Source organism: Bos javanicus, chromosome 2 (genome assembly GCF_032452875.1).
Source record: "Bos javanicus breed banteng chromosome 2, ARS-OSU_banteng_1.0, whole genome shotgun sequence".
NCBI classification, from domain to species: domain Eukaryota; kingdom Metazoa; phylum Chordata; class Mammalia; order Artiodactyla; family Bovidae; genus Bos; species Bos javanicus.
Genome location: NC_083869.1, coordinates 112,149,542 through 112,175,930, shown reverse-complemented (window position 1 = coordinate 112,175,930; position 26,389 = coordinate 112,149,542). Strand labels below are relative to the sequence as shown.

The window sequence follows — 26,389 nt, the reverse complement described above, 5'->3', positions numbered from 1 at the left end:
GCTACATGTTTGTCAATTTTGTTAGTTTTTTCGAAAGAACCAGTTTTCATTGATTCTCTGTTGATTTCTCTATTATTTTTCTAGTCTCTGATAATGTGTTTCAGATTTTTCCTTTGGTTTGCTTTGAGTTTAGTTTGCTTGGTTAATATTTTGGATATTACATTATTAAGGGAGAAAATTTGGAAGGATCCCTGGTGGCTCAGATGGTAATCTGCCTGCAATGCAGGAGACCCAGGTTTGATCCCTGGGTCGGGAAGATCCCCTGAAGAAGAGAATAGCAACCCACCCCAGTATTTTTGCCTGGAGAATTCTGTGGACAGAGGCTACAGTCCATGGGGTCGCAAAGAGTCTAGCACGACTGGATGACTTTCACTTTTAACTTTATCCGCTTGAATGTCATGATGATATTAAATTGCTGGAAAGTTTTCTGAACACTCATTCCCTAATTTTCTGCTTTAAAGAAGCAGACCTCATTTTGAGTAGCACTGCTCTACAGAACTGGGAATGGTAACAATAAGTAAGATTTGGCTAGTGGGGTTCCATCACATGTAAAGTGAAGAATGCACACAGAGCAGTGAGAGCACAGGCCGGCGCCTGCACTCATCCGGCCGGAGAGAGTGGCATGGCCAACCTGTAACTGTGCTAAGCCCTAGAGGGTGGCGAGGAGTTAACCAGGAGAGGAGGAGGACTTGCAGACACAGAGGACTGTACGAGCAAAGACAGGTTTTCAAGGTCAGAGTGTGTGCAGAGAGAAAGAATGAAGTGGTTTGGCAGCATGAAACATGTAAGACTGAAGAGGTGGCTAGAGCAGGTCAGAGAGAGCCGTGCGTTCAGATTTTACTCAGCACTGGGTGTCCTGCAGAATGCCGATTAAGAAGGAAGTAGACATGGGCCCTGCTCCCAGGGGTCTTTTGGACTAGTAAGGAGGACAGGTAATACACAAGTGAGCATCGCATTGCAGGTCGTGTTGAGCACTGTGGAGAAATGAACAGGAGTGGGAAGGAGAGGGTCCAGAGAGGTGTGTGGCCCCGCGCCCAGCAGACAGGATCTGCAGGAAGGAGGGCCGCTCCAAGGCTGTGACGTCCAGCTGAGGCCTGAAGGGCAGGCAGGAGACAACCAGGCAGAGCAGGTTTTCCAGGAGTGAAGGTATGTGTGGAGGCACAAGGCAGGACGTCTCTGTGTGTCTGAGGACTTGGAGGACATCCTCTTGGCTGGTTGGTGCTGAGTGACAGGGCAGCTCTGGGGGTGATGGGACCAGGTGGGCTGAGGGCAGGTCATTCAAGGCCTTGTGGGTCGGGGTGAGGTTTTCAGTTTTGTAAACCCGTGGGAAGCTCTTCCAGGGTTTTCAGCAGAAGAATGGTGTCATTTAATTTACAAAGATCCCCCTGGCTGCTCAGTGGAGCACGGATTGGAGGGCAACAAGAGTGGAGGTGGGAGGGAATTCCCTGGTGGTCCAGTGGTTAGTATTCGGCCTTTTCATTGCTCAGGGCCCAGGTTCTTCCTTCTCTGGTCAGGGAGTTAAGATCCTGCAAAACCATGCAGTGCAGCCGAAAAAAACCACACATGCTCTAACACCATATATAAAAATAAACTCAAAATGGACCAAAGACCTAAATGCAAGTATAAGGCCAGACACTATAAAACTCTTAGAGGAAAACACAGGCAGAACATTCTTTGACACAAATCGCATTCAATATCTTTTGTGATCCACCTTCTAGAGTAAAGAAAATTAAAAATGAACACATGGAACCTAATTAAACTTAAAAGATTCTCAAGGCAAAGGAAACCATAAAACAAAAAGACAGCCCACAGAATGGGAGAAAATATTTGCAAATGAAGCTACTGACAAGGGATTAATCTCCAAAATATACAAACACCTCATGCAACTCTAAGTTAAAAAAAAACAAAAACCCAATCAGAAAATGGCCAGAAGATCTAAATAGATATTACTGCAAAGAAGACATACAGATGGCCAAGAGGCACATGAAAAGATGATCAACATCAAGAGAAATACATATCAAAACTAAAATGAGATATCACCTCACAATGGCCATCATTAAAAAATCTATAAACAATAAATGCTGAAAAGGGTGTGGAGAAAAGGGAACCCTTTACAGTGATAATGGGAATATAAATTGGTACAACCATTATGGAAAACAGTATGGCAGTTCATTAAAAAACTAAAAATAGAACTACCATGTGATCTAGCAATCCCACTCCGGGCATATATCCAGAGAAAACTCTAATTCGAAAAGATAACATACACCCCAGTGTTCATTTCAGCACTGTTTACAATAGAAGCAACCTAACTGTCCATTGAAAGATGAATGGATGAAGAAGATGGACTATTATTCAGCCATAAAAAGAATGAAATAATGCCTTTTGCAGCAACATGGATGGACCTAGAGATTATCATACAAAGTAAACCAGGTGGAGAAAGACAAATATATGATGTCGCTTCCATGTGCATGGTAAAACATGGCACAAATGAATCTATTTACAAGACAGAAATAGAGTCACAGATGTAGAAAACAGATTTGTTGTTAGCAGAGGGGGAAGTAGAGGGGAGAAATAAATTGAGACATTGGGATTGATAATATACACACTTTTGTATATAAAATAGGTAAATAATAATAGACCATATAGCACAGGAAACTCTACTCAATACTCTGTAATGACCTATAATGGAAAGGAATCTAAAAAGAGTGGCTATATATGTGTGCCTGTTCGGCTCTGTTGTACAGCGCAGACTAACACACATTGTAAATCAATTATACTGCCACAAAAATTTTACAAATGGAGGCAGAAATATCAATTGTTGTCGCCATCTGGGTGAGAAGGTTGTGGCAGTGATAACGGACAGAAGCAGATGTCTTGAGCTGCAGCTGTGGCAGGTTGGGTGCAGGGGTGGGGAGAGGAGCAAGCCGGATGACAGCTGGGTTTTTGGCTTGAGTGTCTGGTGGATGGTGCATCATTGAGAAGAAATGGCTTAAGGGTGTGCGGGGAGAGGGCATTTAGAGCAAAAGGACAGTGAGGAATCAGTGGTGCAGTTAAGATACCGGGGAGACACCATTCATGGGTGATGCGAAATGGGCCAACGGGTGGGAGGACCAGCCAGGACAGTGGTCATGGTAGCTGGAGGGGCAGTAGGTTTCAGGTGGGGCAGAGAGAGGATGAGATCAGGACAGGAACATGACCTTGGGGATGGCAGTTAGCAGCTGGTGGCTGCAGGGAGAGCCGTTTCCATGCAGTGGGGTGGTGCCCTGGGGTGCAGTGGATTGAAGGGTGACTGGGGTGAGGAGCTAGAAAGCCTCAGTTGTTGAGTGTGGGCTGATCTATAGAGAAGGTTTTGGCTGGGATGGGTTGGAGGGGGGCGGCAAAGAAACTCTTAGCATTGTTAAAAGGGTTTTTTGTTCACTTGTTTTGCTTTTTAAATTAGAAGAAGTCTTGAGTATGTTTAAGAGCCAGGAAGGAAAGAGCTAGGCTCTCTTGCTAGGCTGTCTGCATAAGAAGTTCACTGGACAATAGACAGGCGGTGAGAACGGAGGGCGGGCTAGGGGATCTGCATGGTTGGGGGTTGATGCCCACCAGTTTTTTGCTGCTGTAAATCCGTTGTGTGATAATAAATGCCAGTGGTCTCGTTTTTCTCCTTCTGAAGATTTTTATCAGAATATGGTGATGTGCCTACACATAATAAGAGGCCAGGAGTGCAGGCCTCAAGTAACATCTCCAGGAGTGGCAGTGGCCGTGAATTTTTTTCTCTAGGGACCCTTCTTGTGGCTCCTGGTTCAAGGGTACTCTCTACTGCCATTATAGAATGGCATATAAAACTCTTACAGCTCTTCGGTTGAAAGGGGCATTGTAAGTCCAATTTAGCATTAGTTAGTATTGAACTGTTGATTTCCCATCAGAGATTGTGGTGGTGGTTTAGCCGCTAAGTCATGTCTGACTCTTGTGACCCCTTGGACTGTAGCCTGCCAGTCTCCTCTGTCCATGGGATTCTCCAGGCAAGAATACTGGGGTGGGTTGCCATTTCTTTCTCCAGAGGATCTTCCCAACCCAGGAATTGAACCTGGATCTCGTACATTGTGGGTGGATTCTTTACGGACTGAGCTATGAGTCCCAGCAAAGATTAGTATGTATAAAATGCCGATACATTTTTGTACTTTGTAGAACCAAGATGAAGAACAAGAAATCAGTATTCCTTTGTGGATTTTTTTTCATCCTGACCAATCAACAATTCATAATGTCCATGTTATCTAGACAGTTAAGAGCTTACCAATTTAGCACTGATCAATAGAATTTTTAAGTAGTGTATTTTCTTTAGAGTTTTATCTTAGTCTTATGCCTGAGGCTCATTTTTTTTCCATTAAGAAGCGCATACTTTTAATTTTTCCTAGTTAGAAAGTATTACACAGTCCATAAAAACTTTGGCAGATAAAAAAGGAAAATCACCACAATCTTTAAATTTCTTTTTTGTGTGTGTGTTTGTGTGTTAAATATATGTAATATGCCCCTTCTGTTGCTTCAGATACCCAATGCCTTATTTTCACTGGTACTGAGAACTCTGTCAGTAATGGGTCTTTGTATATCACTTTGCTTTGGATGTATCACCTTGAGAAACTTTTAGTGATACCAAGACAGCAAAGTTAACAGGATGCCTCCTTTGCAATTAGAGGGAAAGGAAGTGTAGAGCACTCATTTGTAGAGGAAGAAGTAGACAAAAATTCTGTGGTGGTCAGCAGCACTTTCTTTACTTGTCTGGTTCCAAAATAAATAGTGTTGCAAGGACAGGACCAAGAAGCAATTCTCTGCTGTTCTTGGGGAGCCAGTCTTGAGTCATAAGGCTGGTGATGGCCAGTTTTAGATTTTACATCCTTTTGGAAGATGAGTTCCTATTGTTTTTAAAACTATAACTGTTCTCTTATTGCATGTTTTTACTTTTAGGAATTCCACGTTTCTGAAGATTTTAATAAAATGAACTTTATCAAGACCTACCCAGGTAATTATAATACACACACTCATTTGCACACATATACATGTAGATACACACAAAAATAAACTAGAACACCATGTCTTATGATCAAAATTAGATTTTCACATTAACTTTTTAAAAGGTTGGTTACCCCAGTTATTAAGAGAGGCTGTTATCTCTTCAGAGTTATTTACACATCCTTTTCCTGCTTATTAACATTTGAAATTTTGTATACTGTTCCACTGGGTGCGTGTGTCGGATTTAGTTTAACCATTCCTCTATTTTTGAAAATGTGTACTGCTCCCATTTTTTGATAACACATACTAAGACATATGATGATATGTACATAGGCATGTGTGTTTATATATATCTGTGTGTTTTTATATATATATATATATGTATAAAAGTGATTTCATATATATGTGTGTGTGTGTCCTTGATGGTTACTGACTCAGATCCTATAACTCTTATTACTTTAAGATAGATTACTAAAAGTAGAATAACTGGATCAAACATTAAAACTTTTTTTTAATACTCTAGATTTATTTTGCAAAACTCTTTCCAGCAATAGTGTAAATATTTTAATGAGTAGTGATCGAGAAAGTGCCTGTTCATTAAGTCTTCATTGTTCTTTTTAAATGCTTATTGCCAGTTTGATAGTTAAAATAGTTCTGTTTTAAAATTATTTAAACTTTATTTGATATTGGCCATTTGTTATGTTTTATGAATGTCTACATGACTACGCCTGCATTTCCAGGGGGTTGTAGTGTTTTCTGGTTAATTTATAAGAAACAGTCCCTCTGTTTTTCTGAAGCAGCCTGTACAGCTGAGAGTAAGGTCAGATGTGTCTCTGTCTAGCTTCTGACTTCATTCATCAGACTTGGCATTTATTAAACACCAGCTGTATGCAAGACCCTGCTCCACGTAGACAGGTCACTGCCCTGGTATGGCTTAAAATTGACCTGGAGATAGAAATATTCCAGAAGTTAGGTAATAGAATACTTCCTCATTCTCAGCTATTACTTTGGAATGTGGAACTTTACAAATGCTTCATCTTAGAAATAATAAAAAGTTTATTTCAGAAAATTTCAGTTGCCCTTTTCACAATGCCACTGTTTTCTAAAGAGTCAAAGCACTAAAGGTACAGACAAAAACAAACAAACCTGTTCTGTTAAGAAAAGACTACTGCTTTCCATACGAAACTCATTGATAGTTGTTTGAGATTTTTTTTTAATCTGTCCTCTGATATACTATTTGAATCCCTCTTGAGCATTATTCTTTAAAGGATATGTAGCTTCTGATGGTCTCCTCCCTTGCAGGGAGGCAGAGGGCAGGGCCTCGGAGAGCCTGCCCATTAGATCATGGGTTGGGGGTCGGGCAGATTCTCTGCCGCCTGTTGAGAGTGCAGGCTTTCCAGGGTGGGCCTGTCCAGCCTGTGAGTCTGCAGGCTGACTGGGTGGAGAAGGGGACCCCCAGTTCCCACCCACTGAGACTGGATTGCCCAGGTCGTGTTTCTTCTCTGCTCCCGCAGCTCATCAGAACCGGGTGACGGCGATCATCTTCAGCCTGGCCACCGAGTGGGTGATCAGCACTGGCCACGACAAGTGTGTCAGTTGGATGTGCACCCGCAGCGGGAACATGCTCGGGAGGCACTTCTTCTCTTCCTGGGCCTCGTGTCTGCAGTATCCTTCCCAGTCTCAGCAGTTAGCTCTGCATCTGATCCTCAACTGCTAATTGAGACCTAAAGGCTGAATGATTCCTACATATTTCACATAAAATCGAAGAATTTATGTCTCTCTTTTCTTGGGTATAAAATTGGTTTATTAGGACTTGGTGGTTAAGACTTGGCCTCCCAATGCAGAGGGTGTAGGTTCGATCCCTGGTCGGGGAACTAAAATCCCTCACGCCTCTTGGCCAACACCCCAAAACAGAAAACAGAAAAACTATGGTAACACATTCAGAAAGGACTTTAAAAGTGGTCCACATTAAAACAAACAAATGAAATACTTTTAAAAACGGTTTATTAAAAGTGATAAATGAATTGCTGTTCTCTGCTGGGGTGTGCCATAGGTGTTTTAATATAGAAATCTCAGAAAATCTAAACCTCATTAATACAGACCCCTCCTTCACTCCTTTGCTTTTTGAAGTGAAAGAAAAGACTTTTTGTTGCGTAAAGAGGGAAAAAAAGGAATGAATCTTCTAGTAGTGGGTTATTTGCAGACCTGGCAAGAGAATATAAGAATTTGTGACCCTGGAATTCATAAAAGGGCTACAAGGAGTTTTTTCATTTTCTTGTGTGTGTTTGAAGAGGGTTCATAATCCTTATATGACTCTCGAAGGTGCCTCTGGATCCCTCAGATGTTAAGAAATTGCCACTCTGAAATTCTGCTGCTGTATTCGTTTCATGTAGAGTGCGCTCTTGCATCAGGCTGCCTGTGGTAGCTATGTATCTTAGTGCTGGCAAGGTCAAGGCTGTCAGCCGCAGGCAAACGCCCCATGGTATTTTCTCTTTCCGTGTTGGACATCTGGTGTAGTGAAATTCTTTCTTCCATTGAGAGCCTTTATAAAAATGTTTGCTACAAATGAACGTACATCATGAGATACTTAAAATAGTACCATACACTTTAGAATCAAACAAGGGAAGACTACTCAGATATATCATGTGCTATATAGGCTTTTCTGTTATGTGTTTCATATGGATTGATAGAAAATAGCACAGAATTACATCTTTGTGGTCCAGCCTGTGGTCTTCCTTTTGATCCATGTTTTGGAATTAAAACAGTAATTATCTTATTGTGTGTAGACACCTGATTTACCACAAACTGCTATGGCCATAGAGTAACTGAGTGTTAATGGCAAGTTGTTACCAATAGTTAATATATTTTTAAATTTTAAATTTACTACTGCCCCAAATGACTGCCTTTTGGACGGCTAAACTCTTCACAGCAATTTAAAGTAAACCATCTTCTTCACTTAAATCTAAATCCTCTAGGCCCCCCAAAAGATGAGTTCCCATCATTTGCTCTCAGTTTTACATTATTTCCAGAGATAATTTCATAAAAAGCATTTTTCTTCCAGTTCTTTTTGACTGTTTTCATTATTGAATATTTTACATTTTAAAACTTTACTATAATATGATTACTTATTTTTATGTCTCTCTCTATATATATCAGCTCTTTTATCTTTTTTGTTGCCAATTCCTAGGATATTAGTTGAAATAATAACAGGTACTCAGTGAATGCTTATTGAATGAATGAATATTAACTTTCCTGATAATTCTAGCTTAAAGCATTTTTTCCTTTGGTGTTTCCATGCTGTATGATTTTCAGTGGAGTGTTTCTTTTCTCAGAGTTTTAGGTTTGTGCTTACCCTTTATAGAATGTACATTTTCTGCTTTGTAACTTTGAGATGGATTGTGTTATACATCCTTGACTGCTTCTCCACAGATACGACTTTGATACTCAGTATGCGTTTGTTGGTGATTACTCTGGACAGATCACCCTGCTGAAACTTGAACAGAGCACCTGTTCAGTTATTACCACCCTTAAAGGACATGAAGGTAGGCTGTGTGATCACTGCTGTTTTTCACTTAATATGTGTGCATGTATGCCTGCTCAGTCGCTTCAGTCATGTCCAACTCTTTGCAGCCCTATGGACTGTATGTAGCCCTCCAGGCTCCTCTGTCCATGGGGATTCTCCAGGCAAGAATACTGGAGTGGGTTGCCATGTTCTCCTCCAGGGGATCTTCTTGATTCAGGGATCGAATGAGTCTCTTACATCTCCTTCATTGGCAGGTGGTTTCTTTACCACCAGCGTCACCTGGGAAGCCCTTTTCACCCAATATGGGCATCCAAATCTAGTTCTTGCCTCTGTGGTTTCATGAATGATTAGCTCCCTAAGATCTTGTCAGGTTTCAGTTTGACTGGCCAGATGTGGGACTTCAGTCCCAGAAGATCTTATGAAAACTAAGTGAAGGCAAGGTATGGGGTTAGGTGTCATGATCCCTTCTAGATTTGTAATACTTATGTGACATTACTTTCTGTTCTGTTCCCCTTCTTTAATTAAAATTTAAATTTAATTTAAAGTAATTTAATTTTGTTCCCCTTTTTAAAATTTTATATAAATGGTAAGACCTTTGGAAAAAGATTGTTATTTTAAATTTGTTGCTTTCTAGGACACCAAGACACAGTAGGTCCGTCAGTACAATTGGAAGTGTATGAGCTGGTTCTGTCTTTATTTGGGAAACATCCACTGGGGAGGGACCAAGGGAAAAGAATGATTGGGCGGAATTCTGTTATTTCTGTAGCAGAGTGATCTGGCAGGGCTTCGTGGAAAGGTTTTAAAGCTCAATTGACTGTATTTCGTAACATTAGAAGCTTTGAGGCCATCTGGTTCAGATTGAAGAATTAGGAGTTTGTTGAAGGAATTAATGATGGATTGATTTATGAAAATAGTGTTTTTAAGTATAGCCAGTTTAAATGTCCTCTGTAGGTAATTTATTTAGATAAATCTGGGTCTGTGACCTTGTAGAGGAAAAGGGGGAGGGAAGGACAGTAAGTTTGAGTAGATAAATCTAAAGGCAGGAAAACACAGGCCCTCAGAAACCACTTTCTGTTTATGACTCATGGTCTCATGATCCCAGGCTCTTAAGTATTCTCTGGGTTGCTCAGGACAGAATGAGTTCTGATAACTGCTCAGCAGGGTTCATGTAGAAAGAGTTGGCCTGTCTGCTGTTAGGCTCTAGCTGAAAAACGTGGGTCATAGGATCAAACAGGGCTAAGGTTTCTACAGAATTGATCCCTGAAGCCAGTTTTGCACAGTACTTCTTTTTTCACTTTGGTTAAGCTTCTGTGAGAAACAAGTCTCTTGTGGTTTGCTTCTGAATATGGCTTTACCAGTTTTCTATACACCCACCAAAAATACTGTTAGCTTGTGTGACTGGTTTAATAAGTTTATTACTTTTTCTAGGCAAGCAGCAATTAATGGAACAATGAAGAGATCTGTTGAAAGAGAAATCTGTAGAAAGAAAGAGTTTTCCCAAGGGTATCAAATTTAGTAAGTTTAGTCAATACAGAATGTGAAACGTAGGATTTGGATTTTTACCTACGTTCTTTGGCATAATTGTGTGGTACGATTTCACTTTTTTTTCCCTTCCTCTAAGACACTTAATTTCCTTAAACAGAGGCATCCTGGAGTAGGACACCCACAAGGTCCCAGAGACCTGGAATAATCCAGACTTTTAAATCAGAAAACTCCTGAAACCTTCACTGCCTTTGCTTTTTAGATACTGGTAGCTATTTTTTTTTTTTCCCCCTTCAAAAGCTTTTTCTGAACTAACCCTCATTTACAGCTATAAAATAGTTTTTTGGTATAGAGGAGGAAAATCTTATTTTAAACACCTTTGTGTTCAGAGTAGTCTGATATACAACTCCTGAAAATCCTCTTCTTGTAGCTTGGGTAGGGACTGTGCTGTGTCTCCCCTGTGACTCATGATAAAGTGTTAGATGCCCTTTTATACCAAGAAGATCCATTTTACATCCAGACTCAGCTGGTCCCGGTTCAGTCTTCCCTTGTCAGTTGTGTGCCAGTGGAGTGTTCCAGCTAACCTCCCTCTCTCACCCCTAGGGAGTATCGCCTGCCTCTGGTGGGACCCTATTCAACGGTTACTCTTCTCAGGAGCGTCTGACAACAGCGTCATCATGTGGGACATCGGGGGAAGGAAGGGCCGCACACTCCTGCTCCAGGGCCACCAGTGCGTGACTGGGGGGCGGGGGTGGGGGTGGAATCCGAGCTGGGGCGAGGCGGGGGGAGGCATGAGTACTCTGAGACCACTGTCTCCAAATCGCATCCTTTCAGCTGTCCAGGTGATAGGGCTTTCTCCCACCTTTCTCTGCCAAGGAGTCACCCCAGTGAAATGTCTGCTTCAGGCAAATGTGAGTTAGAGACCATGGATGGGGACTTTGACCTTGGAAGATGGCCTGCGGTACGACACTTAAGCCAGTCTCATTAGTGAATTTCATTAAGGAATAATGTCTGGATTGACCCAGTCCTGCTTCGCCTAAGCTATGGCATTTTAATGCTCAGGTTTTTGCCATCTAGTCTTGAAGAGGAACCCTTTCCTCGTCATTGGGTAGGCTTGTCTGTTGCTTGGCTACGAGCAGAGTCAAGTTGAAAAGCAGCCAAGGAGAGGAAAGCTTCTCCCCACAAATCTACAGGTCAGGAGGTTGTTTCCTAGGGCATCCAGAAGAGGAACCAGACAAGCATGCAGGAGCAGGGCAGACTCCCTTACCCTGTCAGAGTGTGTGCGTGCACGCACGTGCGCACCAGTAATCTCCATCGTGTTCAATTGCTAGTTCTTACGGATTATGTAAGTAAGGGAGTTACACCTCCTTTAAGAGGTGAACACCTCTTAAGTTCTGAAGACCTACTTGTTCAGAAACAATCTTGTGCACCTGGCAAGAAATTATAGTGGTTGGTCCAGAAAACTATGGTCACCATCTCCTCTCTGACCTGCAGTTCTTAATGACGGACTTGAAAGCAGTAGCATTTATTTCATAGTAACTGTTATTCTGTATAGTACATTATAGAATGCCTGGTAACGTATATACAGGGATCCAGATGACCATACCAACTAGTTAGTGATAAAATGCCAGTTGCTGATTCCAGCGAGGGGAGACCCTGGAGCCTGCATAGAGACTGCGTGTGTCCCAGCTTGAGGCAGTGACTGCTGTCTGTTTGCAGTGACAGAGTGCAGGCGCTGTGTTACCTGCAGCTCACGAGGCAGCTGGTCTCCTGTTCCTCGGATGGTGGAATTGCAGTGTGGAACATGGATGTCAGCAGAGAGGAGGTAAGAGGGAGCAAGGCAGGGCTGACCCGGGGAGGTCCCACAGCCCGCCTCTTGGTTTTCCACCCTTTGGCTGGAGATGCAGGCAGTCCCAGCTCCTCCCCGCTGTGCTTACTGGTTGCTGTCCAATGCGGTCCTGTATGTCACCGTCACTGTGTCCTCTACTCACTGGAGAGTTTCCATGGGGACAAGCAGTAACCACACATGGGGCATTGGGCTGATTTTCACAGAGAAGTGCATGGAGAGGACGCTGGAGACAGCCCAGCCCGTCCAGGGAATGGACTGCAGGCAGGTGCTCCAGGGTGGTGCTCCACATCTGCCATGGGGTCCCCAAGACACTCACCAGGGACATAGCTCATCTGGGAAAATATTTCCCCATTCTCTGCTTTTATTTCCCATGAGCTCTGTCCCACTGAGTCCGTGTCACTCTAGTGTTCTTTTCAGGAGACCTGAGTTTAAGTGCCTTAATTTCCTCGTCTCTGTTCCTTCTTCCATCAAGTGAAATAATTGAATGAGACGACTTCTAAGCTCTCCTCCAGTTATTTAGACAGACACTATAAACAGTCTCTCCTTTTTCTCTATTTTAAATAATGCTGCAGTGAACATTTTTGACCTTGTCATTGTGTGATTGTTCAGTTATTTATTTCAGACAAAATTCTGAAAATAGACCCTTCGGGTCAAGGGTATATACAGTCTTAAGGCTTTTTCTAGATGTTGTCAGATGATTTCCAGGCAGGATTTCCATTCTCATCTTTACCGGCATAGGTGTTATTTGTCTTTCCCAAGTGACGTCTACCACCTGTGGTGTAGAGAGTGGCATTGATTCCAAAGATTTTTTTGTGAGGGGGTTAGGGTCTTATGGTTTAACCTCAGACACATTTACTGATTAGCTAAACGGTAGCCCTAAAGTCTGGAAACTTAGCCACATATACCTCGTAAATGATATTGTATTGTGGTGCATATTAGGTGGCTCAGTGGTAAAGAATCTGCCTGCCAATGCTGGAGACACAGGTTTGATCCCTGGGTCAGGAAGATACAGGTTTGATCCCTGGGTCAGGAAGATCCCTTGGAGAAGGAAGTGGCAACCCACTCCAGTATTCTTGCCTGGAAAATCCCATGGACAGAGGAGCCTGGAGGGCTACAGTCTATGGGGTTGCACAATTGAGCAGCTAATCAGAAACAACTCATACTCTGATGTCACGCTGTGTGTTCCAAGTGCTGTCCTTTATACAGCGTGTAGGTCAGCTTGCTGCCCACTGCAGTGGATGCTGGGCGTGAATGCAGCATTCCCCACAAGCCCTGCACATGCTGCTTTGTGTCGCCTCTGATTACTTGCGAGTCTGATTCTCCCTGAATACAGTTGCATCTTTAGCATACCCTCGGGGACATAATCAGAGGGGTTCCGTCTATTAAAAAAAAACAGCGACATTACTTTACAGGACATTACACTTGCAGGCTTTATAATTACTGTGCTCTATACATAAAGATCGGAGAAGGCAATGGCAACCCACTCCAGTACTCTTGCCTGGAAAATCCCATGGATGGACAAGTCTGGTGGGCTGCAGTCCATGGGGTCGCTAGAAGTCGGACACACCTGAGCGACTTCACTTTCACTTTTCACTTTCATGCATTGGAGAAGGAAACGGCAACCCACTCCAGTGTTACTGCCTGGAGAATCCCAGGGACGGGGGAGCCTGGTGGGCTGCCATCTATGGGGTCGCACAGAGTTGGACACGACTGAAGCGACTTAGCAACAGCAGCAGCAGCATACATAAAGATTCTTGCCTGCCAAAAACTTGCAATCTAATGAAGGAAGTAGATTCCCATATAAATAATAAAATTTCGTTCGTAATCTGGAGTACTGATTGCTAGTTTTTTAGTGACCTTGTGAGACAAGTCAGAGGAAATATTGATGGCATATCTGCTGGTTAATTTCTCTATTTGAATTTTCTAAAAAGCTTTTTGGTAAGGCTTAGAATAACTTGTTATTAAACATATGTAAAATTGACTCAGTATTACAGAATGTGTAATACTGCCTTTGCAAATGTTTATCTGAACTGGGTTATGTATTTGTCATCTCCTAGTTTCACGCAACATCAGCAGCTAGTGTACTGCACTGTTGCCTCAGTTCAGTTTAGTCACTCATTTGTGTCCGACTCTGCAGCCCCATGCACTGCAGTGCACCAGGCCCTGTTTCCTAGACTTGTTGCTCTTCAGTCTAATTCTGAGAGAGCAGGAACTCGGGGAGGATGGGGAGAGGATGTGTTCCCTAAATCAGGAGGGAGGAGACCATCGGGGCCTGATGCTACTAGTGGCTCTTGTAAGGGTTTAGTTACTTGGATTTCAGTCCACTGTTCTCATCCTTGCTAAGTCCTTTTAGAAGTGGAAAGTAGAAGCAGGGTTCTTACCTCCAAGGTTATGTGAGTGTGAGGTTATTTGTACCTCTAGGGAAAGAAGAGAGTCCCATCTTCTCTTTGGGGGCTATTCATTCAAGGTGCTTCCTGTGTGTGTAGGGGAGGACTCTTTTCCTCTGAATCACTTATAGGCAATTATCCCAAATCATGTGCACACTGGCTGGTAACACTGTCTCAGTGGTTGGCAGTGTTGGTGGGAAATAAAATTATGTCAAAATGATGCAATATTTTTAGTAGGACTTTTTGGTTTGGTTGTTGTTTTGTTTTTACCAACTGAGTATATAAGTGCAAAAGTAAGCAGCCTGTGGTATATGAGATTCTGACCTTGCATTAGGGTTTTCTACAATTTGTAGGACTTCCTTAGGCACCAGCTGAGAGGATTAACCCCAGATTCTCTAGCCCCACAGCCCTTGCTGGGAGTTTCTTTCTGAGTCACCTGGAAACACTGACTGGGGCATCTCCAACCCACAGTGGCTGTCGGCCACCACACAGGCAGGTTGGAAGCAGACGATCCCTGCCTGATTGTAATCAAAGGGACTCCTTTTTGGAAGGAGGCAAGAGACGTAAATGAGCAAGTAGCCATAATAAATCCACATGAAGAAATTGTATTTGAAGCTAGCTGGTTACAGAATGGGAAGTATTTTATACATTAGTGCAAAACAGATTATCAGTGCCCTGGGGTTCTTGTTACATCATCTTTGTCCAGGTTAGGCAGGTGGAACAAGATTTAGAAAAGAGAGTGCAATAGTCAGAATACTTGAATAATGTTCTCTTTTGCTCTTCTCAGCACAAAAGAAAATTTTTTCTCCTTAGAGAATGAGCATTCAGTAGGATGGTTCATGAGAGCCTATACCATAACACTTAATCCTATTAAAAGAAACAAAGTCACGGTTATTTCTTATATTAAAATATGTTCCAAAAATATATTTCTGAGTTTGTTTTTTTGTCCATTATCTGATTATCTTAAGCATATTTTTTCTTTCCTTGTGTCCCTGTCCCTTCCAGCTCAGCAAAATGATATTCTTCCCTAACCCTTAGACAGAATTATGCTCCCTGAGGGCAGAAATTCAGTCCCATTGGTTGTCATATTCCAGAAACATGTTTGGAGACCCTGTTGAAATGAAGAGGACCATGTCCAGAGGCTGTGTAGAGTGCAGTGGACAAGCACAAAGATGTGGGCGGGACTCCTGCATCTCCTGGGAGCTCCGCCCACTGACCAACCGTGGACAGGCCACCTCAGTCTCTGAGCCACAGTGTCTTTGCCTGTCAAACTGAGAGAATGTTCTTCTGCATCTCCTAGGGTTGTGTTGAGAACGAAGCACACTGGTGGACTGTATGGCACTTGCTGTATACCAGGCACTGTGCAAAGCACTGCATTTAATGCTCACAGCCTTATCCATGGTGTGCTCATACTTGAATGTCGCTGCCATGAAGACATTTTTGTGCTGATTGTTCCATGTGACTGCTCCACATACGGGTAGTGTTGCTGGAGTTACACTGGCCTGTGTCACAAACTAAGACTAGACAGTGGCCCTGCTTTCCTTCCACTGCAATTAAACATTCCTATGGTGTTGGCAGCAGGCCCCACTGTGTCACGGGTTTTCCTTGAGGGACGTTGTTCACAGGCAGGGTTCTCAAACCCCCTCCTCTCTTCCCTGATCACAGAAATGAGCAGTTCTACATCGGGTAGTAACCTTGTCACGTGGGTATGCATTTCCTCTTCACTCTTTCTGTCCTCCCTTCCCACTTCCAGCATTGCCCCAGTCATTTACGGAAGGCTCTTCTGTCTTAGCCTGCTTCATTCTGTTTGTGGGTCCCTTCTCCACCCCCACTCCAGGAGGAAAGACTTTTGTAATGGCTGTCTTATGTAGAAATACTTGTAATGCCATATCTAAAATAAGAAATAGGAAAGCCAAAGGTTTTGATGCAATAGGAAACAAAAAATTAGGGGCACTCAACTCTTTAAACCACCTTGTCAAATCTGTAAAGCTGACCATCTTCACTGAAGATTTTTTAAGAGTCAGTGTAGTTTGATTTCTCTGGTTCTCCCATATTGTCTCTTCTTATCAGATAAACTTTTCTTGAGTGTTAACTTTCAGAATCAAGAAAAGATTATTCCTTACTTCATGATCTTTGGTATAACCTTAGAGTATTTTCTGTTTTTATTGCATATATATGATGCCAAGTGATTGAGGTCAAATATGCAAGGACAACTCTTAAGAGTTCATAATGCAGATTGAATTCCTCCCTCCTGTCTATAGGTAGAACAATCTAAAATTAAACAATCTTGAAAACATTGCAAAAATGGCAAAGATTACTCAAAACACAAACGTAATATTGAATGAATATGGAAACAGCTATAATACATAGGAAAAAAAAAAAAAAGAACCCCAGTGAGGTCTAGAACTGTTGTATTAATTTCTGAAAACTTGGTATAAATCAGCAGATGCTCTGATGTTGGGTCTGACTTTCTCCTCCCCCAGGCTCCTCAGTGGTTGGAAAGTGATTCTTGTCAGAAATGTGAACAGCCCTTTTTCTGGAATATTAAGCAGATGTGGGACACGAAGACACTGGGGTTGAGACAGGTGAGTAGCTGGCATCCAGTTGTCACTGTGTTAATCTCATATTTTGTTATTTATATGATTAGTCTAACATTTTATTTGGAATCACACTTTTCCCTATGAATGCTGTTAATTCCTACGTTTGTGATGTCACCCATCATTGTGTGACAAACATGAGCAGATCTTTCCTGGGGTAATAGTGAGACTTAACTTTCCCAAAGTATGCCATCACTCATCCTGCTCTGGAAAAGCAGGGTTGTCCAGAAAACCCCCAGAGCCTGTTTGTAAAGGGATGAAAGAGCTCTGAGTTTAGGGCTATTACTTGTTAAAGTTAGTATTTGTACCAGCCCAGCACAAAATCAGAATGAACTCGGCCTCTAAGCCTTAAACTTTCACGAACAGACGAAAAGTAACAGGTTAGCCCTCGCTGAAATATTCTGACAGTAAGAATTTTAGCTTGTTCCATGTGCATATACCCGCAGCATTTCTGTTAAGCATGTTTCAAGTATGTACTGTTTTTTAATTTTGTAAATTAATTGAAAAAACGTGTTCCAGATAGCCTATAGATTTCAAGGAAGCTGTTACCATTAGGTATTCATGTAATACTAAAGTTCTACAAAAAGCATAGTTCTATAGCAAGCTTGAAGGTAGCCACTCACTCAGACTGAATGTGAATTTGTGCAGGTAAGTAAAAATGGAATGCCAATTTTAATAGCTTTTCTTATGGGTTGTACCCTCTCTAAGGAATTGGTGCAGTTTGTGTGTGTCAATAAAGTTTTACTTATGAAGCTGCTCTGTAGCAAGGTCAGATATAAGACTGCCAGTGTAGGAATTATTTTATCACTCATAACATTCTAACGCTCAGAAATTGCAGCAATATTCTGTCTTTAGCCTCGTTCTCACAACACGTGGCTGGTAGTAACTGGTGGGTGAAGTAGGCCCTAATTCAAAGGAAACATGGAGAATTAATTTTAATCTTATGAGTTAACAGCTAATAGAAGAGCATGGAAAGGTATGGGTCACAAAATTTCAGTGGTTTAAAAATATATATATGTCAAAAGTAGTGATAATAGCTGAACTATTTTGGAATGTTCTTGAAGCTCATTTTCAGAATCATCATTTGAAAGAGTAAAAGAAAGAACAAAACATGATTATGGATGTTTGTTTCTTAATGAGGGCAAATTACATTTAAAACTTTACTTCCATTTAAAACTTTTCTTTGTTACAGGATTGTTTTTTCTTCCCAAAGTCTCTAGCCATTTGGGTTCCTAAGTGAGCTTGAACTTGGTTTTAAACGTCGTTTGTTGTCATCTAGGCCGAAAATATGAAAGAATAAAAATCAGTATTTCACCAATAACAAAGCAAGGATATTTGGAAATCCTTAAAAGTGTTGAAATCGTCAGCCTTTGGTGTGTTAATTGATACACTGAATTAGGGGTGATTATAATTCATGGAGAAGGGAATGGCAAGCCACTCTAGTATCTTGCCTGGAGAATCCTATGGACAGAGGAGCCTGGCGGCCTACGGTCCATGGGGTCACAAAGAGACACGACTGAAGTGACTTTGCAGTATCATTCAAGGCACATCATCCCCAATCCCATTCCCCTGCTCTGAAGGGAAACCACGTACCTTAAAACAAGAGGTTAACTCCCCCTTTCCCTCCTTCCTTCTGGAAGCATCACTGCCGGAAGTGTGGGCAGGCTGTCTGTGGCAAGTGCAGCAGCAAGCGCTCCAGCTACCCCGTCATGGGCTTCGAGTTCCAGGTCCGAGTCTGTGATTCCTGCTACGACTCCATCAAGGACGAGGAGTGAGTGTTTGCCTGTCTCTGTCTTACTGTGTGTTCATCTGCAGTGGGAGAGCCTGGGAAATGACATGGATACACAGTTGACCCTTGCACAACAGTTAGGGTCCTGTCCTCCATGCAGTGGAAAATCTGGGTACAACTTAAAGAGTTGGGTGTAGCGTATACCTTAGACCCTCTGGGTCTGACTGGGTATAAAAATCTGGATATAACTTAGACCTTCCTATCCATGGGTCTGTAGATCATTTAGTGCTATGATATTTACTAGTAAAAAAAAAAATCCGGATATAAGTGGACCAGTATAGTTTGAATCTGTGTTGTTCAAGGATCCACTGTATTGATCTTTTGTCTCTTGTAAACAGTTTCCAAGGAGAGAATTCTGCCCTGGCTTTGTGACTTAACACAAGTTTCTCCCAAACACTTGAAGGAATGATTCTGCTCAGACCGGTCAGGCCGTGAGTGGCCGGCCCTGAGACTCCAAGCCACTCAGAGTGCTGTGAGGGTCAAGGCTGTGTGTACACTGGTGGGTGGCTGAGCAGGCGCTCTACAGAGGCACCCCGGCTTCAACCTGTGCTCACACTCATGGACAATTTATTAGTGGGAAAACCCTGGAGACCCACATTCTCTCCCACATAAAGTCTGACCTAGTGATCTATGCTTAAATAACTGTGTATAAGACATGTCTGTCCCCCATTCAGTTCTGAATCAGATAGATCCATGAAGGCAGGACCAGCATTTTCTTTTGCTCCTTTTTTTAAAAAATGTATTTTATTGAAATGCAGTTGAGTTATTTTGGTGTGTTAATTTCAGCTATGCATGCTAAGTCGCGAAGTCGTGTCTGGCTCTTTGCGACCACATGGATCATAGCCCTCCAGTCTCCTCTGTCCATAGGATTTTCTAGGCAAGAATATTGGAGTGGGGTGCCATTTCCTTCTCTACTTCTGCTCATTTTTGAATCATCTTTGAAAGCAGTAGCTGGGCACACCTTGGTGGATGCCCAAGTAGGAAGGCTGGTGTGACACCACCACTGCTCTTGGTCAGTGAGCTGGTGATGTGGCCAGGGTGTGGGCTTCGGAGTAGAGTGAGGGTCAGCACCCCGGGGCAGCACTGCCTCTCCAGCCTGGATTAGCGGGGAGCCTGCAGCCTGTGATCTCATGCAGTGTAGTTCCTCTTCTCTGTTAAAGGTTCTCATTCTGAAAGGTTGTTGAATCACGCGAATACACCGGGATTCTTGGTCCCCGGAGGAGAAGAATTCAATCCGGGGCCAGAGACGAGGCTTGATCACTCAGAGCTTTTGTGTAATAAAGTTTTATTAAAGTATAAAGGAGATAGAGAAAGCTTCTGACATAGGCATCAGAAGGGGGCAGAAAGAGTACCCGCTTGCTAGTGTTGACAATGAGGTTATATAATCCAAAGAATGTCTGGAGGTTGTAAAGACCTTAACAGACCTACTCCCATAATTTACATTTTAAGATAACACTGTCCTCAGGCAAGATACATCCTTGTAAAGACCAGGTCTACTCCCATAATTAACATTGTAAGATAACAGAAGGTTGAATCTAAAGACTGTCCTTTGGCAGGATACATTATTGTTATATAATCCTAAGGAATGTGGAGAAAGAAAAAAAGTTTGTCCTTTCTTCCTCCTTGAGAATTCCAGACCCCTCTCCTTGGGGACCCCTAGACTCCCTATCAACCTGACTAGGAAATGACTCTCTCAATTCTGATGTCTAGGAATGTACAAGCCTGTCCACTAAAAGAAAATCAAATATTTTGGGAATTTTGGAAAATACTTTATAAAACTGCCTTTGGGAATCCCCCTGGAGGTCCAGTGGTCAGACCTCTGCTCTTACCACCGAGGGTGCAAGTGCAGTCCCTGGTTGAGTAACCAAGATCCCTGAGGTTGTACGGCACAACCAAAAACAAACAGAAAGACCAAAAAAACCCCCCAGAAAACCAGTCCTGCAACTTCGGCTTTCTGTCATCCTTTAATTAAAATTGGTTTTCAAAACCATAGCCACATTTCGGGGAGCAAATTTTGACACTGTTACCGTAAACATTTCCTTTATGTTGCTAAGACGACTCATCCCTCAGCTCTAGAAACCATCGGGTGAGTTTAAATGGCCTCTCTTCTCTCTGTTAGTCGGACATCTCTAGCAACCTTCCACGAAGGAAAACATAACATCTCCCACATGTCCATGGATGTTGCTAGGGGCCTGATGGTGACCTGCGGGACCGACCGCGTGGTGAAGGTAAGCTGCCTAATTGTCCCAATTAGCACCTCCGTGCAGACTGCTCCACTGATATGCTGTGAGTGTGTAAGGCAGTTCAGATGGACAAGCTCGCCTTCCCTTTGGATGAACTCCCCATGGCGAGGTGAAAGCCCTGGCTAACAAATTGCATGTTTGTGAGTTTCCATGCCCTTCCCGGTGGCTCAGTCCAGTGGGGTCTCCCTGCACTGTCTCAGTCTCTCCAAGTAAGCTGGTGAGGGTCTGCCACCTCTCTGTCGCTATCTGCCCTGAGCCGGCCCCAGGGTCCTCCCTCCCACTGCCTGGCCTTAGCTGACGTCTTTCTCTGGTCGCTTCTTCCCTGGCTAATGGTCCTTTATCCTGGATAGAATACTCCCCATTTATAAGAAATAACCATACTTTCCTTTGTTAAATCCCTGAGTGACTAGCACAGAAACTGAGTGTGAGCGCTTTATCCTTAGTACTGTTCTTGAGTTATAAAACTGCCATGCCTGCATAGTGCTCAGCCGCTCACTTGTCTCTAACGGTTTGTGACCCCGTGGACTGTAGCCCACCAGCCTCCTCTGTCTGTGGAATTATCCCAGCAGGAATACTGGAGTGGGGTGCCGTTTCCTCCTCCAAGGGATCTTCCCAAGCCAGGAATTGAGCCCATGTCTCCTGTGGCTCCTGCTTTGGCAGGTCGATTCTTTTACCACTGAGCCACCTGAGAAACCCCGTAAAACTGTCATAATTTGTTTCATAATTTTAAAAATGGACTTTTTCCCAGTGGGCTTTTTATTAAAAATAAAAGTAAATTGTAGTGAAACATTATTATGATGTAATTCGCAGGTGTTGAGAGAAATACTGCTTATAAGCTTTTTTTGTGTTCTAGCCAACCACATTGTCTTGTCACTGTGTAAATCTCCAGAAGCTTTATAGGGAAAGAAGAGGCTGAGCTGTGTGTCTTGACCTGCGGGCCAGTGTACCAGCTGTCTGTCCTCCTGTGGGACCACGTAGCCAGTGCCACCTCTCCAGGTCCTCCCCCTCCTTCTCTTGCAGATTTGGGACATGACGCCCGTGGTGGGCTGCAGTCTGGCAACCGGCTTCTCTCCACACTGATGCAGGGGCCAGCGGGGTCTGAGTCTTCACGGCGGCCACCTTCCCCTACACACAACGCTTCCCTCTAGCTCCACAGTCCCTTTCAGGTGGATGGACAGCCAGCCACTAAAATCAAATCAGCATTTTTATAAAGAACAAAACGTGAACGTGTGTTTTTGGGCATTTATGGAACTATCCGTGGGGACTGACATAGCGGGTCCCCAAGGAGTGGAGTTACTCCAGCGAGACGTCCCGCGAGCAGTGAGCTGATGTGTGCCGAGACAGTAATTTAGCACACGAGAGTTTCAGAAGAAAAACACTGAACGAAAAACTTAAAGCCTAGAAGTTTCTTCAAGCAATTCCAAGTGCAAACACACTCCCCTCCTCCCAGACTTGCTGGGCCCTCGGGGGTTCCCACGCATCTCTGTGGTCAGAGCCGGGGTCCAGGGAGGAGGACTTGCGTTCTCTCTTGGGGGGGTGCAGGGGTCTTAGAAACCCAGAGCCCCTCCTCGTCCACTGGCGTCTGTGAACATTCTCTGCCCCTAGTCACTGACAAACCTCTTGATGGTACCTGTCCTCTCCAGGTAGTGCCATGTGTGCACTTAGTGTGTGGTCCACTTCAGTTGTTTCTCATCCCAGCCAGCGTGCCGTGGGCGGATCCTTACTGTTGTCACCAAGTGAGCTGTACAGTGTCTATACTAACCAAGGGAGTCCACATCCTTCCCTGTCCCCCAGATGTGCTCTGAGGACAAGATGTCTCTATGGTGCTGTTAACATGGGACTCGCACAAGCCGCCTGACTTTTTCTCATTGCAATTAGGGATGACTAATGGAAAACCCAGCTACCAGCGTGACTGGGATGGGAAACGAGCAGTCCGCTCCGTGGAACAGCCCAGTCCTCCTGAAAGACACAGTCTATTTGCAGCCCAAGATGAGCCCCTGTAAATACCGTGACACTTCAGTAGACACCTCAGAAGAGAACTCCAAAGCTTTTTAAACTAGGTTGACTTTTAGTTAAAACTTATTTCGTAGAAGGAAATTGGTAACCCAGAGCAGTGACTATTAACAAGGTCCTGCACAGGTATTCCTAACTTGTAAGTTATTCCCAGAACAGTTAGCAAAATCTCTTGTTATCAAATGGCATTTTAATTTAAAAGTTTTTGGCCACTTAGTACTAGGATTGGGGAAGAGGTAGGAAATGGGGAGCCTGTCTTTTAATATTCAGATATTTATTTGTTTTTAACCGGCAGTACATGTGTCTTGTTACTTTAGGGCTATTTTAAGGATAGATTTTAAAATAGATAGCAGCAGTATTTTTGTTAGTCTTACTGATGGATATAGAAAAATACTACTGCATTGCTTTTAGGGGATCAAACCAAGACAGCATCATTCTGTGTGACATAACTAAGGGACTTGATAGTTTTAAATAACAGTTGTTAATGAAAGTGTGTTTTTAATAACAGTTTAAGACAGGCAATTAAACTAAGATGTCTTAATGGCCAGTGGCACAAATTAGGAAAGGAGATCAGGTCATCATGTTCTAGAATGATCTGCAGTAGATGTCGACTTGCCTTTAGAAATAAGACTGAAGGGTTTTATTGCTCCTTGTAATTTTTGTGTTGTATCACCTGAAAAAGGTGTTTTCTTTCAAAACTTGCCCTAGGCCCTTGGCAGAATGTGTGTTGCTGACATAATCCAGGAGAAAAATCGAGTGGTGGTAACTTGAACGGTAGTGTTGAATGTCAGCTTAATTTAGTTAATGGTTTGGCTCATACACACAAAGGTGCTATGTTGGGGATTCTCTGAAGTCCTGAAAGGAAAAGAGAATATGAACTATTCCTTGCCGTGCTGAAGAATGCTACACGATGGTTTTGCTTTCTTTCAGCCTCTGTAAAATGTGATTTTATGATGCTGTGGTAGACTGAGCAGTTTCGCAGCTGTCAAGGATATGCCATAGCTTTTTGACTTTTTTTTATTTTAAAAGATTCCTAATGAAAAACCTAATGTTTTACAGAGAGTGTAAGGCTGATACAGTGCCTCCTTAGGGGTTAAGCTAACATAAGTCAAGAGGGAGAGGTCTGTGTCAGGAAGAATTGGAGCCAGGTATCTGGAAAAGGAAAGGAGAAAGTTTCAATATATTTTCTTTCCACCAGAGCTTACTACCATTTTTTGTTTTAAACACACATGTGGTAGGCTTGCCTTGTCTCTGTCACACACAAGGTAGTAAATGGGGTAATATTTTTTATAGAGGTGGGGAAAAATTTTAGTGATTGGGCACATATAGTTAGACTTCTGGTTATTGCCTTATTTTGACTGCATTACTTTTAAACGGGTCACTGACAATATATAGTTCTTCAAATAATGGTTTACCAGTTTTCCATTCCTGAATGCTCCTGCAGAGTCCCACTTGGGGATCACGAAGAACAGAATGTTAAGAGAAGATCTTTCTGTTTAGATCTAGTATGCGTGGGGTCGCAGAGTTGGCCACGACTTAGCGACTGAACAACAACAACAAAAGGTTCGTGATCAAGACTTGCCAGTTCTTCCTTCTAAACATGTTTTAAAATTGCTCTTTATTAGTGGAAGCGATAGGAATATACTCTTGTAGCATTAGATGGAAGCAGACTCTTCATTACTTGTAAATCTCTGTTTACTGTGTCTTAGTTCTGTCCTGCTGCCTAGAGGCCATAAACGAAACACACTGCTTTATACTTTAGAAGGTGGTGTCACTTTGTTCTCCCCCTACAGCATTCAGTTTGGTAGTACCTACAGATTTAAACTGTTGAAACTGGCCTAAGTATGGAATAAAACCACAGTGGCTCAGATTCAAGGAGTTATTTTCTAAAAGCAGTTTTCATTAATTACTTCCTACTTCATTCCTGGATCTGGTATCTCTTAAAATGTAAGAAACCGGTTACTATTAATGATAAACCATCTGCTCATTTTAAATGTGAAGTTTAACAAATAAGTAATACATGCTGTATTTGTGTGTCTATTGCTTAATTGTTAATTGTGAGCAGATTATTGAATGCCTACTCTATTTTCTGCAGTTTACTACACAATAACTCTTTGAGTAAGTTGATGTTTAATTGTGCAACAAATTTATATTAGAATACAATTTAAAGTGTTTTTCTCTCTAGACTTTTTTGACTAGGGAGGCAAAGGGCAATGTTGATTAGTACATTTTGTCTTGTACTACTAGCTACGTTTCTATAAGATAGGGTGCCCTGCGTGTCCCAGAGAGCTAGAAACCTTTGTTCTTTGCTCCTGTTTGTGGGTTCTGTTTTTGTGGGTTTTTTGAGAACATGCATACAATAAAATGTTCCTTGCTTGTTACCCGGTTGTTTAATTTAGCTTTTGTTCTGTTTGACCTGGACATAGTACAGCAGGAGTAACTACCATGAGTTTAGTGCTGCCTGTGTGCTGGGTGCCCTGCCGACCTCGTACTATTTAATCCTGGCAACACTTCTGCAAGGCACTGTTTTCTCCATTTTACAAATGAGAAAACGAAGTGAATCTTGTCTGTCTGTCTGACTCAAAAGCACGTGCCTTCTTTATATCGCGTGCCTTAATGTGCTAGCGTGTAATGAGGGTTTGGTATAAAGGAAGTAGGTATGATCTGTCTTGAAGTTTATGAGGCCCTGGAGTGAGATTGCTCAGGATACCCAGGCCCCCTGAGAGCACTGAGCCTCGTGGAGACAGCATGAGCTCTGCCCTGGGTCCCCTCACAAACAGCTCAGTTTTATGAAGAAACAGGATGATTCAGATCCAGGAGAACAGAGTCCTTGGCTTAACTGATGAGGGGTTGATTTAGAGATCAGAACAGCAGTTTATTGAGAGTTGTTTTTTTTTTTAAGAACCAAAGCTTTATTTTCTCTCATCATCAGAATGTTTATTGGCAGTTCCCTGGTGGTCCAGTGGTTTGGAATCAGTGCTGTCCCTGTCAGGGGCCCTGGTTCCCTCCCTGGTTGGGGAGCTACGATCCCACAAAGTGTGCAGCGTGGCCAAAGAAAAAAATATAATAATATGTTTATTGCAATAAAAAAAAGGAAAATAAAAAGATAATACCAAAAAAGTATTTAAAATATTTATTTTTAAAAAGTCCTTTAGTGCATGCAACCATGCAGAGACACCACTGTTAAATTTATGCCATATATCTTCCCAGTATTTTTGCTTTTTTTTTTTAACGCATATGTACATATAGGACACATACTTATAGACCTGTTGTTAATGGGTACCTACCTTCTTGCCACACCTGATGTAGTGTGGAGAGTTTGCCCCATGCCCAAAAGTTGTGCCCCCTATTAGCCTCATCAGCTGCTGTAGAGTTGAAGTGGATGCTGGCTCTGTGCCCATGCACTGGGACTGTCAGCCTCCTACTCTGTGAAGGTAGGTAAGCCCACGTGACTTGCTTCAGCCCATGACGTGCAGTCAGGAGAGTTTAATTGCAGGTAAGAGGCTTAACCACC

General features: G+C 42.7%; 1 protein-coding gene across 1 annotated transcript in view; it reads left to right on the top strand.

Annotated features, from left to right (window-relative positions):
• The window catches only part of WDFY1 (WD repeat and FYVE domain containing 1), a 55,054-nt gene extending 29,798 nt beyond the window's left edge, over window positions 1-25,256 (top strand). Inside the window, exons 4-12 of the mRNA XM_061386456.1 lie at window positions 4,948-5,002; window positions 6,507-6,657; window positions 8,422-8,534; window positions 10,601-10,727; window positions 11,717-11,822; window positions 16,717-16,818; window positions 18,471-18,601; window positions 20,739-20,847; window positions 21,883-25,256. Of these exons, the coding sequence (XP_061242440.1) occupies window positions 4,948-5,002; window positions 6,507-6,657; window positions 8,422-8,534; window positions 10,601-10,727; window positions 11,717-11,822; window positions 16,717-16,818; window positions 18,471-18,601; window positions 20,739-20,847; window positions 21,883-21,942 (954 nt within the window). The 3' untranslated portion in view covers window positions 21,943-25,256. The remainder of the gene's footprint in view (window positions 1-4,947; window positions 5,003-6,506; window positions 6,658-8,421; window positions 8,535-10,600; window positions 10,728-11,716; window positions 11,823-16,716; window positions 16,819-18,470; window positions 18,602-20,738; window positions 20,848-21,882) is intronic.
• Window positions 25,257-26,389: the final 1,133 nt, after the last annotated feature.